Below are 14,624 nucleotides of genomic sequence, written 5' to 3' on the forward strand. Positions count from 1 at the left end.
GTGTAGAAAGGAATCCCAGGAAGGGGGGAGTGGAATTAAAAAATGTTTTAAAAAAGTGGTATAGTAGCAGAGTTCTCTGATGTTGCTTGGGTTGAGTAAGGAACCCTGTGAGGTGGGGGATTATAAAAATTAATTAATAGTGGGGTGGGGGACACCAATATGCAGTTTGGGTGGAGAAAGAAAAAAAAAAGTGGTAGTAAGCAGGCTCGAACCCATAACACAAAGGAGAAAAAAATAAGCGTGACGTCTTTGCCGATGTCTACATCGTATGACCGGAAGTTCGGAATACTGAAATTTAGCGAAGTCACCTCCTTGTACAAGACTGCCCAGTTTAAGGTGAAGGAATTAATGTTTTTGGCCAATTTTTCGATATTTGCCGTCTGAAGGGTCGAGCTTTAAAATGATACCAATCTTGTGAAAATCTATTGCTTTGTCGAAAGTTTTTGTGAGACAACACACACACACATTTTGTCTTTTATATATAAGACTAGCAGGGGTATCCGGCATTTCCCGGGTGTTTTGGAGGTGTAAAAGAAAAAAGTTTTCGTAAGAAGTTAGGCTTGAACCTGAAGCCTTGCCGCGAAGGTGGAAAAGAAGAGGGGGGCATCTTACCCATTTGGTTACGAAGGGAGAGGAATGAAAAGCATTTTAATTTAACAATTAAAAACTTGACAGGTGCGTGAATTTAATGAGGTCAAACCTCACACCATAAGGGGAATGAAGTCCCGCAGATAACTTTTGCTGTGAGGCAGTTGTTTTGGTTTTGTTTCCCCAACTTTGGCTGCATGGTAGTTTTTGTTTCACTAAGATGTTGGTTGAGGGGAAAACCAGCTCCACATAAAACGGGAGTGTCCAATGAATAGCATTTGTTTGATATAAGGGGTTTCCCTTACATTGATCGAACCTTATTGCCAGGGATTTTTTTTTTATGCTATGGATTCAGTTTCGCTTTTATACTGAAAAGCCAAAGAAACACGCGTAGACCAAGAAATGTTGTGAAAATAGCACGTAAAAGTCGTTAAAATAAAAGATACACGCAACATCCCTTCGTAAATCGTAGATATTATTTTGACAGTATATAAAACGTTCTAAGAATGAGTGGCCACCTTGAGCACCCCCAGAAAAAAGCCTTTGGTGGACATACACAAAAGCTACACACACACACTAACACACATTTTGCCTTTTATATATATAGATTTATGAAAACATCCATTTGTAAAACTTTTCACACATATTTGCTAAATGTTTCAAGGAGTTCACATTTGATATTAAAAGATTTAAAATGCTCTGGACAAAGTTTTTCAATTGTTGTAATCTGTAATCAGTTTCTTCTGAAATAATGTTTATGGTACTTCTTTGCTTTAGACATAAGTGAATAGTATAGATAAAAATCTCATGAGTTTATCTAAATGTTGGATAAAATTCATAAAGGCAAAATGTTTAGCAGTTTTTAGAAGGAAATTATGTCTACATTTAAACTTAGACGCCTTCACCAAAGAAGAATGAGATTTGGGCATTTGTTACTGTAACTAACAGAACAAAAAAGAGGTGAAAAACAAATATGCAACAAATAAATGTTATCAAAAGCAAGGCTCTTCTACCTACCTGGATAAGTTTGTGTTCATACTTATTTTAAAGTTCGTTTTTAGTTTAAAACGAACTTAGTGTTCACTCTGAATTAGAATTTTGAAAAATGGCTGTCCATAAACCTTCACAAGGACCCTTGATAATCAGTCAAAATCAAAAATTAAACAAATGCTGGTAGAAATGCATCAAATAAATGTCAACAATTGAGCAAAAATGTGGTCTATGAGCATTTTGTTTTGATTTTTAAGCGATTAGATAAGATTAAAAAGTTAGAATGGGCTGGAAATTGATTATCATTTTACTTTAAATTTATATGCAAAACTGCTTTCCTACTCGAAATTCTAAAATAGTCTATTTGTCATTGTTGTTAGCGGCATCTCCTCCTCCTCACAAGGAGCTTTAGTTCATCAAAGATCTGGTTAAATATAGCATGTGGTGTTCACTGGGAGCTGAGTGACAACTCTCCCCAGATTTTCCAGTACTCTCAACCTCTTTCGATAACATTTGCAAATAAATTTGCATTATCGCAACAGCTGCTTGCCATTGATTTCTTGTGGGCATTGGTCTGTACTGAAATTTGTGTGGCAATAAGCCTCGCCAAGGTCCCAGTTCTCTTTGCACTTATACAGTGAAGGTCTGATCAATGCTCACTCCTCTGTCTTATTTCTCCTTTACTACTTGGCTATTTTGTCTCACTCTTGAAGGGGGGGGGGCAGTGGTGAGGGGGGGGTAGAGAACTTATAAGTATGTAGCTTCAATGTTCTTGATTCTATGTAGCGCTTCATGTTTTGTCTCTGTAGCAGTTTGTCTGGTCTGCGCTTGTGGTTTGAGTGTTTTAGTCTCCACATTCATGGGTTTTCCTTAATATTTCAGTTGTTTTCATTATTGTTGTTCGTTGTATTTTTCCGGTCATTCCTCTGATTCCGATTTCTCACATTCTTTTTTCAAAGTTTTTCGGGATTGTTCTTAATGCTCCTTCTATTATAAGTATTATTTTGATTTTCTTCATCTTCCATATCCCTTTGAAGCTCTCTGGCTAGCTCTGTGTATTTGCTCCGTTTCTCCTTTTCTTTGATATTCATTCACCCTGTGGTCAGCTGGAACAGCAAAGTCTATGATTTGACAGGATTTTTCTTTCTTGTTAATTATTACGACATCTGGTTTTCTTGCTTGGATGGGTTTATCAGTTTGTATGTCCATGCCCCATATGGATTTTGTGATTCTCGTTTTCAAGTACTGTTGCCGGCTTATGTTTGTACTACTTGTCTATGCATTCGAGATGCAGTTTTTTGCATAATTCCCAGTGTACTGCTCTTCCCACTTGGTCGTGTCTGTTCTTGTATTCCGTTTGGGCCAGTTTGCTGCATTCACTAGTAAGTGAATGCAGCAAACTGGCCCATAAATGGTCTATCGTTTCGTCTTTGTCTACAGTCTGCATTTATTGTTTTCTTGTGTTTTATTGATCTTTGCTTTGATATGGTTGGTTCTTATCAAGTTATCTTGTGCTGCGGTTATTAGGGATTCAGTGTCTCAGCTTATGTGTCCTTTTCGCATCTATGTCTAAGTGTTTTCGTTATTCTCATCTTTTGTTATCCTTACGAATCTTCCATATAGTTGTTTTTCTTCCCATTTTTCTTTTCTCGTCTTATCGTTTATCTCTCTGTTTTCTGTTTTGTCGATTTTTTTTCAGTGTTTCTCGCTGCCATGATTATCCTTTCCGTGTTTTGCGTTATGTATTTTTCTTTTGTGTCATGCACACAGTCTTCTATACAAACTAGTCTTCTCCTGCCATCTTTCCTTTTCACATAGTTGGTCAACATCATCCTTCGAGTGTAGTGCATTGTGCATGGTCATGAGTTTCCTGGTCTTCTGATCGAGGTGTCTCAGTTCTTCTTTGGTCCACCCTATGAACGGCCCTGAGTATCTTATTAGTGATACTGTCCATGTATTTATACCTTGTATTTCGTTTCTACTATATAATTTAGTTTCTAGAAGTTTTCTTGTTCTCCTGAGGTATTCCTTTTTAATTCTCTCTTTCATTTTTTTATTATTATTATTTTCTTCTTTTCCTTTTTATAATAATGTAAATCAACACCAAAATTATGTTTCATCTCTTTGTTCAATTTAAATTAACTGACCAAATTCTTTATAATTGTGAGAAAAAAATGAACACTGGGGAATGAAATGATCAGTTTCTTGTATTGGGTATTGTTCTACTTTCTTCGAACCTCTTCATTTTCTATCTCATGTTATCTTAGTTAATGCCAAAGATCATTGATTTCATTTCTTCTTTGCAAACTTCCATCACTACGTTAATCCAGAATTTGGTTGTTGAGTGATTTTTGCAAACTTCTTTTGCAACATGACATTTCACACCACCAGTTCCATCACACAATGATTTTCTGTAACTAGATGCTTCAATGGAGAAATACAAGTTAAGGAAGTTCTTGAAATTCTTTTACTGCCAACCACAACTATCAGAAACGTAATAGATGTTTGTGATATTTGAAGTATTTCAACATTAGAACAAAACCGGTGTTGTGTGTATTGTCATCTAAAATGGAGAGAATAATATTGATTTCCATCAGATGAGTAGAAAATGTAATGTACAAGACTCTGTGTTGGAATGGAAGCTTTATCCTGAATTGGATACTGGTAGTTCTCCACAAAGTCCTTTAACATAAAAACTTCATTCACACTGAAAGATTCGTTCATCATTGTAATGATTCGAACATGGAAGACGCATGATTATTAGTTAATAACTAGCTTTATTCATCTAGAATCACATGCATGTTGAAATAGAAGAATGAAAAATTGCTAAGATTTTACACAAAGTAAAAATGCTAATATGACATTCACATGTTTGGGATTTTGGCAGGTACAAGTGTTAAGTTGTTGGTGCTATCAATGTATTCTTTGAATGTTGTTTTAAGTGTATCCAGTGCAACACAATCTGTTATTTGCCACTGACAATAATGAAATTTAGAGTTTATATCGAGTTGATTGAGATCCTCATTCAGAAACTTTTTCAAAGCAGCATTTCTTAGACACTAATCAGTGTTGACCTTACATTCAATATCCTACAAAATGCAATGTCTGATTAACTTTGAATGGCTCTAATTAAGGTATTAATTAAGATACCAAGATGTTTTTGAATATCATTTTTTGAAGAGCATTATATATGCATACTTATAAAGATTTTTGGTATGTTGAAAAAAGAAATTTCAGTTTGGATACCTGTTAATCTGTATAACGTTTTTGATTTTTGATATAAGCAGATTTCTCGAGACTGAATTCAGTTTTTTTTAAGTGAAATTAATTTATCATCACAAATACCATATATGCTTGTCTTGAGTTTTCTGGATAGCTGCAATGTAAATCTCCAAGCTTAGTCTTCAAAGTGAATTCTGTATAAATTCTGTATTTTCTTGGGTTATCCAACTTTTCCTCAGCTTTGGATCTGATCTAAATCAGGATTGCATATCTATCTGATCATGGCTCTGTTATTACACAGACAATAGGTGGGTAAGGGTTCAGTATTCGCCTCCATACAGCATTATGTTCATTAAAAAACTATTAGAGATAGTTAATAGTTCACAATGTCAGGGGTGGCAACAGTTCAAAGAACTGATACTGATTTGACTCTAATAATGGAGCTAAATTTATAATCACCTTCAGCACTAAACACACACACACACACACACACACACACACACACACACATATGATGGCAACAAACTTCTCAAGTATTGCCATTACTTAATACATCTTTGGCAGACATGAGCGCCACTAGCAGCACATGCCGGACGATCACTTCTATGAACCTTCCACAGTCCTGCACATCTACTGATGACCGGGTCCAGGCTGTGGTGCTCTGAACCCTGCCGGATCAGACCTTGGATGTTCCAGAGCCTTTATTTCCATTGACGCCCATATCCTCATCAGTTCTCATTGAGTGTCCATTTGCCGTTTTAAGCTACAGCCAGCCTTTTTGTTATCGAGATACACACTGATGGTAAAATATGTATTCCACTACATATCAAGTAATGCCTGTGCTTGAAGCTTTTTATAGTGGGGAAAGATTTTACACCGAGACAATCTGAACAACTGCCATATTGAACCAAGAGCAAGTCAACATCATTGGATGCAGCAGTCGCCACAGTTTTATATCAGGGGTTTCCTTCTCCTAGAGAGGTTGCCTTCACCACGGCTTACGGAACCCTCTCCACCCATCATTTGATCCATGACTGGGACTTGGGTTGCTGGGCACCAGAGTATATTCCACATGCCGGTGGGTCATGTATGCTGCAGCTTACAGGGCCTAAGCTCCTCTGGAGGTTTCTGTCAGGGTTACCTCACCCTTAGCCTTTGGTTAAAAGAACACTCGCCGTCCATCAGAGCCTTGTCTGCGTGGCAGTGGTCACGACGTGCATGTGGAGTTGATTTGTCTGAGAGAAGCACAGTATGATGCTAAGACATCTGTGTGCTTTTAACACATATCCACACACTACTAGCACATGCACATATATGCACATACATACATGCATACACACACACACACACACACACACACACATATATATATATATATATATATATATATATATATATATATATATATATATATATATATATATATCGTGCCACTATTGTAAGCACCAGACAATATCTGATGAGCTCCCAAAATCCAAACCTCAAAATGGTACACCAACATCACGAAACTGGCCAAACATTTTGAACAAGACTGTCTCATGAGACAGAATCAGAAAAAAAGTCTGCTACGGAAATAGCCCAAAAAGACACTTCCATTACAAAAACTGGAACAATAGGCTAACCACCAGCATGCCAAGTATTTTCTGGGTAAATTCACCAAGGACTACATAGATAAGGAAGGCTCTATAGACTGGCTAAAAGAGGATCACTCTACTATAAGGATTTTAATGGCTGCCTAAGATCAAGCGTGATGACCAATTCTTTTAAAAAAAAATAAATGGTTTTGGCGATGGCAACAATACAGGTTCTGCCACACAGAAGTAGAGTATGAGTCACCTAACATCCAGCTGTAAGATTCTGCTGGGGGATGGCTACTATATGATGTGACACACACACACACACACACACACACACATATATATATATATATATATATATATATATATATATATATATATATACACACACATACATTGTGTAAATATCTCCTAGACGATTTGTAAAAAGTTGAAAATTGAATGTAACAGCAAGTCCATATCAGAAAGAAGTTGAAAATGTCATACACTATGACTATGCATCCTTACAGTTACATACTTAGAAAATGGAGCTATTAAATGTGACCTAATGATATGGGACAAGGAGAAAGAAACAATCTTAGAAGTTAGTATCCCCAATGATGCGGGGTTAAACAGAGTTGAGAAGGAAAAGATAAAAAAATAACAGTCTTACGTATGACATGGAAAGAAATTGGAATCTTAGGAAGATCTCCATCATTCCAGTAATTATAGGAGCAACTGGACTCATGAAAAAAAAATTTCAAAAACTACCTGGCAAATATACCCAGTGAACCAAGTGCAAGAGAGATACATACAATTGAACTTTTAAGGGATGATTAGAATCTTAAAAAGATCTGTTGATTGAAATGTGAGATAACGAATGAATATCTTGGATTCGGTAGGATGCCCCTTCCCCATTTTAAACAAAATAAGAAAATTAAGTGAATATAATATTAAATGAAAGATGGCGTATAAAAGTTATACATAACTTTATTATATCATCAGGACAATAAGGAAAAGTTAAAGGGAAAATAAAGAAAAAACCTCATAAGGCTATGGCATTTCGAAGCCAAATGCTTCTCATCAGAAAAGAAGGGCCAGAATTATATAAAATGCAAATATAGAAAAAAACTGGCTTAATGACATATAGATATAAAATGAGAATGAAGGAATAGGATAATATGGTTAATAATTTATTTAAAAATAAAAATATTTTTTAGAAAAGTCAATAAAATTGTTTTCATTTTTGTTGAAAAAAAAAAAAATTTCAGTGAATTATTTTGGAATTTAGTTGAATTGTGTGTGACTTTGTTTACAAAAATATTGTTATCCTTTTCAGACTCTCAATCACATAATACGTGGAACACTATAGTTTTCAGCAGTAAGCCAGAGGATGTCATTCTTTCAGAGCTGATCCCATGGCAATCAACACAGGAGTACTTGATGACTCCTTCCAACCTGTCAAATCTTGTCAGGTCACAGACCAATGCCACTGCAATGGACACTCGGTGAGTAAAGTACTTCCTTAATTTTGTCAGTATGACTTTTTATTTTTAACTTCTCATATTTTGTACTTTGGACAGATTTTTTGCTGTGCCATTTAGTATCCTACTGTTTATCGTCTCTAAGCACCAAATATATCTTAAGTTATTAGTTCTTACGAGAATTGGATAGTTTAACATATTATCTCATTAGCATATTTTTCTACAAGCTGAGTAAACTTTTAAATGATCACCACAGTAATATTTTACAATTTTAAATTGTTCAAAGTCTTAGAATGAGTTCTTCACAATTTCATTTTTTTCTTTGCTTTTTGTTTGTTTTTTTAAATGATTTCCATTTTCCAACAAAATTTTTTTGCCTAATTTCCTTCATCTTATTTTTATAAAGTTTAAATATCTTGTAAGTTGATTTATACTTTTTTTGTGTGAACACCTCTTTGTTGTCTTTACCTTCGTTATAACATTTTTATCTTAATCTGCCAGATTTAAATTAATATTTAGCATAAATTATTTTGTTCTTAATTGACAATCTTGAGTCATTATTTCCTCATTTTGTTTGACTTTATTAAAGTCACTTTTACATCATACAAGCTTTACACGATTTCATTCCAAAATAAAATTGAATAGCTAGAGTTAAATAAAAGTAAAAAAAAGAGAAATTAAAAAAGCAAACTAACTTATGATATCCACAAAATTAGTTGATCAAGTTTTTAAGGAAATGTGTGAAATTTGGAGAATCTCTTTAAATTGCTAATGTAAGGAGTCATAGTATGTAAGTGTACATTGTTCAAATGAGATTAGATTCAAATTTTAAGAGATCCAATATATTTGTATGCGTTTGCCTTTTGCATTGGCACTGGTACAATGAATCCAATCTTTGTAGCATTCCAGTGTGGATTTGCAAAAATCTGCTATTTTGACTGCTTATGTACGTCAAGGGGCACAAGTTCATCAGAGCAGATTCCATTAAAGTACTTGTAAAACGAGCACAATTCATCCAAATCCATGAGGGCGGGGGGTACCTCTGACTATAAGCCAAAATGATTTTTTTTTAATAGATACATTTGTACACATTCATTTGACTAGGCATCTTCATGCATAATAATGTTCCTGTATGATGATATGTTTTTTTTTTTTAAATTCAAATAAACAATAAGTTTATTCTTTCAATTGTTTTTTAATAATTTATTCGTTTCCTTTTTTCTGTAGCCAATATGATTGGGATTGGTGGAGGTAGCATGAAATAGACATTTAGTGTTTACCAGATGTATTTTTCTTCTCATTAGAAAAGAGAACATTATCAGTTGTAATAGTAATAGTTTATGGTAAAAAAATGTGTAATTAATCATAAATTATGTTTATGAATTTGGTATTCTGCATTTACTGACCTATCCAGCGATCATAAACTACGCTCGAATGACATTTTTAATTTATGTAAATTTCCTATTTATTATAATAGAGCCAATTTTCTATTGATTATTATATTATACTCAATATATAATAGTGATTTCAAAATTAAAAAAAAATGATTTGGGTGTCATCAGCTAGAATCAAAACCAAAACATTTAGCGCTCCAGTGTTATTCATTACCATCCAAGCTAAATCCATATGCATATAAAAACTTAAAAAATAATGCTGTTAAAGGTATTAATGTATATTTGCTTGTGTATAGAAGTAATGTTTAGTTGACTTCCGCCTGCCACGTTCCAATATTTTTATATTTTTGACTCCTTAGTAGTTTTACCAGTTAAAAACCAATTTGAATTTGTTCCAGAGGTCCAAATCTCATATATATCATGTTTCAAGTCTGTAAACCAAAAATTGACAGTAGTTTGGTAGTGAGTTTTGCACAAGGTCATAGCAAGTGACCCAGCATTACCTGGTCGTAAATTCATTTCATTAATTTTTAAATAGAAAAAGGTTTTTAATATCAACTAGCCCCCCCCCTCCCCCCAGTTAATATTAAAAACGTTGCCCAGGTGTGGAGCGGTGTGTGGGGTGGGTTCAAAATAACAGTAGAAAGTCTGTGTAGAGAGAGGTGCTTAAAAAAAAAAGTGGTAGTGGGGGGGTCAAAACAATAGTAGGCAGACCAGATGGAGAGAGGGGTAAAAAGGGAAAAAAATGGTAGTAGCATGGGAGGGGGGGGGCTCAGCTTTGCCTCGGTGTTTGTAAGTGGTGTAGTAAGGAACCCTGGTTTGGGGGAATAAAACATTTGGCAGCCCATGTAGAGAGGTATTTTTAAAAAAAAAAAAAAATGGTAGTAGGCAGGCAGGCTCGAACCCATGACACAAAGATGGAAAAGGAAGCAAAAGAAAATCTGATGTCTTACCAATGCTCCATGACGCAACCGGAAGTTCAAAACGTTTAAATCAGGCAAAGTCGATGCAACCGATACGATGACTTGCAAAAATGGCTCGCAAAAAATCAACCCCTTCTTGTACAAAATTGGCCAGTTTAGAGTGAAGGAATTAATATTTTTGGCTAATTTTTCCATATTTGTTGTCTGAGACATTGAGCTTCAAAATGATACCGATCTTCTCAGGATCCGTCACCTCTGTCGAAAGGTTTTGCGAGACATACATACATACATACATTTAAACACAGGTGAGATTTATGTCAGAGCGAGAGAAAAAGCTCAAATATATATAAGACTTGCCTTAAGCATGGAAGTTCATTTGTTTATATAAATTAAAAATAAGTTAAATATAAAAATAATAGATTTTTAGCTGATCAAAAAGAAAAAACAATATTCTGCACAAAATAAGACTGGAATTTTTTTTATATATTAAGTTTTTTTGTTTTTTTTTTCCAACATCATGCTTGTTTTTAATTTAAGTGATTTATTATTTTTATATGTCTAGAAAATAATGTAAATTTAGTTTATCATAACTTACTGCAATCTACTCCTTTTCACTCAAAACAAGGTGCAATATCACTTAGACCTAAGGTTTACTATTTAGAATGATCTCTAACAGAGGATTATATGGACGATTTCTGTTCATTTTACGTTGAAATTTCTTGATGTTAGTACAGTCAGAGAGGCAGCAGGAGATGTGGAGGGAATTCCAAAATCTAGCAGTGAGTGAAGACATTATTAGAATAGGTTTTCAACAGTAAAGGGGCGGGATTTTGCTGTTGTCAGGAATATGTACGTCAAGGGGCACAAGTTCATCAGAGCAGATTCCATTAAAGTACTTGTAAAATGAGCACAGGGATGTAGCATTATGGCGATGGGACAGAGATTGGTCAATAAAGCGGGGCCTATTAAATTTGAGACATTTTTATCCTGTCATCAGGGTTAGTTTAAATAGTTTTGTGTAATCTTACCTGTTAAGTTTTCACTTATTTATTTTTTAACTTTCTGTGATATGAAATGGACAGTTAACAAAGATTGTGTTTCCGCTGGAAAATTTTTCTAATGCCTGAGAAGTGTGTGTGTGTGTGTGTGGGGGGGTACATATTTGTAGAAGAAATAACTCCTATACTTTTATGTTAATGTGGAAAAATGGAATTTTGGAGTTTAAACAAACTTAAATCGATAAGTTTTTCTCTTTAAGAACACAGATCAATATTTGACATAACTGACTGATGAAACTGATTTAAATACATACCTTTTATTGAAAAAAAGCTATTTAAGTAAAGGAAACGCTGGAAAGCTGATATTATTTCATATGTAAGACTAGCATGTCTACCTGGCATTGCCTGAGACCATAAAAAGCAAAATAGAAAAGAGTAAAAAGTGTGTAATATCTTTGTTAAAACTTCTGTTGCCACACTTCTCTCAATCTGTCTTTCTCTTTTCTCTATTTCCTCGTTTTTCCATATCCCTCTTCCCCTATCATTCTTTCACTCCCACTCAACCCATTCCTCGTGTTTTAATGTTTTGAAAATAAGTCATTCACCTGTCCTTCATACAATAGATAACACTGGATCCCCCACCCCCAGATGATGAATAATTTGTTTAATTTTAAATATTATTCATCCAGGACAATGCCAAGAATATACCAACTTTGTAGGTGTTTGTTTTGTAGTTTTTTACTTTTAGCTGGACACACAGACAACTGCTCTTTATATAATAGATTAAATCAGTTTTGCATTTTGTTTACTTTCGATTTAGAAAATAAATGAGGAAAACATCTGCATGATGGAATATTCTGTTGATTTTGGTTAGATTTAACAACAAATTATATATTTTATTAACTCAATAAATAGAAAACTAAAATCAAAAAAGAAAACTAAAATACGCAAGTGAATAAGTAAGTAAAACACTCGCCCTTCCCAAAACAAAAATGTGTATATTTCTATCCTGAATAAAGATGATTTTTCCCATATCACTTTTGACACAATAGGAAAACGAGGCAATTCCCATACTAACCAGCTAGTACTGAAGCTAAGCTTCACACAAGAATACGCACATTTTGTCACCGTTTAATAAATATTACAATTTATCCTCTTTGACTAACTCTCAAATACATAATCCTATATAGATAGTAGCAAATACTTCACCTTCATTAAATTAAGTCCTTCCATTGAACCCGAAATCTCAGGAAGAAAAAAAACATCCGCAGTAGATTTCAGATACATTTAACCAAACAAAAATTTCTTACCTATGGTATATCTTTTCATTTACTTTTTTCTTCAATATAAAACCATACTTTACATAAATCATTTAGCTTACTCACTGAAAAAATAGACACACAATTATTCACACATTGCTCCATTTTCTCCTTACACGTACCGGCATTCATATGTATGGAGGCCCTGAACAGAAAAAACCTACATTTTTTCTTCTTACAGTTGCTTTATTACATACAATGTTAAAACAGGGTTATGTATTGGTTCTTGACATAAACAGATCCCACATTGTCTATTACTATTTTTATTATTACTGCTACTGCTACAAGTTGTATTTATTTTAAAGGAATTTACTTAAACCTATCAGTTTGCTAATTTCTCCAGAATATTTTTATTGTGAGTGTTTAGGTGTGGATAGGAGTGATTTTAGTATTGTTATTATTGCTAGAGATAGGGTTTAATACTATTCTATACTTTCAACTAAAAATTTATAAGATATCATAGCACGTTTCGTGAATTTTTATATTCAAAAAACATTTACAGTTTTATTTAATTTAAAGGTATTTATGTTTCATCTAACAATTTTATAATAAGAAAACAATAACATTTACAGGTACTTCTACAGAATACGGACCAGATTTTATTGTTATGTAGGTTGTGATTTTAGTATTGTTATTATTGCTATAGACCGTTTTTTTTTTTTTTTTTTTTTTTTTTTTTTTTTTTGACAATCGAATTATTGTCGAAATTAGTATAACTGATAAAATGCAATTTAATTGATTGGTGCATTTGTAATGAAATAATCAGCCCAGACAATATATCAGTTATTATTTTAGTAAAGGTGGGGGCGATAATGTGGGTCAAAATTATGAAAAATGATTGAAATTACTAACATATCCAAGAATTATGAAAATTGACGAAATGTGAGGTAATTGATTGGTGTGTTCGTAATGAAGCCTAGATAATATTAATGGAAAGTAGATAATGCAGTGGATATGCTATCGGCAGCTCCAGTAACTCTCACTTCTCCTTTTTTGTCCCTCAGTCCTCATTTCTAATGGGGGATGTTTCTGACAAAGGGTGAAGAAAAAGCTGCTTCCCAGGTCGGTAGTACTTCGTGAACAGTAGTCTGAGATGACGGAAATTTTCTGTCTCTATGTCTATCCTTGCGGCCATGTCACTAGTAAGGATGCTGGAGGTAAACGTTTTTATCTGGGCTGACGTTAACCGCCTGATAGTTAGGGACCCGAACCTTGGAATAACCACTAAGGAGGCTGTCCTATCAGCAGATGCAAAGTACTGGGGCTACTGTATTGCCATTTGGTGAATGGATTCTGGACCATGCAATAGTCTCTGGTGGGGCCTCTCGATGCCATACTAGTGGGTAATTGTTACGGCTTTACCTTATCATGTGCTTCAAAAAAAAAAAAAAAAAAAATTTCCCGTCTTTCCTCTCTTACTTTCCCTCTCTGTTCTGCTCTAACCAAGTATGCTGACCTGTTCCACAAATCCCAAAATCCTCAACATGAAATATCTCAAAAAAGAAAACCCGAATAAACCTAGAACCCCATCCTTCTATGTAGACCCCCTACTACCATGTCTCCTTCTCCGACATCGGGGGTCTACATTCTAACATTCCAGAGGTTGAAACTCAATTACAGGAGACAAAACCTGACATATTTTTTCTAAGCGAAACTGGAATAGGGCCGACCACCTCCCTAGATGAGTTCATAATTAATGGATACTCTAACTTAACATCTAAATCTGACCCCCAAGATCGCCATGGGCATGGAATATGTGCCAACATTAAAGACGGCTTCCCGTGTGGCAGGGATATCTCCAGAGAAGACCCTAATTTACCTTATATGTGCTTCCAGGTTGCACTTGCTTACACCACCACATTTATATTTGCCCTCTATCGCCCCCATAACATCGGAGTTACTATCTTTAACAGTATATCTGAGAAAATTGACCACATCCTGTCTGCTCATCCCTCGGCTAACATTCACATTTGCGGTGACTTCAATGTCCATAATGTGGAATAGCTGACCCACTCAAATAAGACTGATGATGAGGGGAGGTTCTGTCATGATTTTGCCATTGCCTATGACCTCACTCAGATTGTTCGTGAGCCCACCTGTGTACCCGATACTACCGGTCAGTACGCAAGCCTTCTAGACCTTTTTCTATC

General features: G+C 34.6%; 1 protein-coding gene across 6 annotated transcripts in view; it reads left to right on the forward strand.

The window, feature by feature from the left end:
• LOC145286061 (sentrin-specific protease 6-like) overlaps positions 1-14,624 on the forward strand; it is a 106,301-nt gene that overhangs the window by 24,313 nt on the left and 67,364 nt on the right. For all 6 annotated transcript variants that reach the window (XM_080134734.1, XM_080134732.1, XM_080134735.1 and 3 more), the window contains one exon: positions 7,696-7,864. In XM_080134734.1, the coding sequence (XP_079990860.1) occupies positions 7,800-7,864 (65 nt within the window). In that variant the 5' untranslated portion in view covers positions 7,696-7,799. The remainder of the gene's footprint in view (positions 1-7,695; positions 7,865-14,624) is intronic.

Source organism: Euprymna scolopes, chromosome 10 (genome assembly GCF_053919585.1).
Source record: "Euprymna scolopes isolate OS-2025 chromosome 10, ASM5391958v1, whole genome shotgun sequence".
NCBI lineage: Eukaryota > Metazoa > Mollusca > Cephalopoda > Sepiida > Sepiolidae > Euprymna > Euprymna scolopes.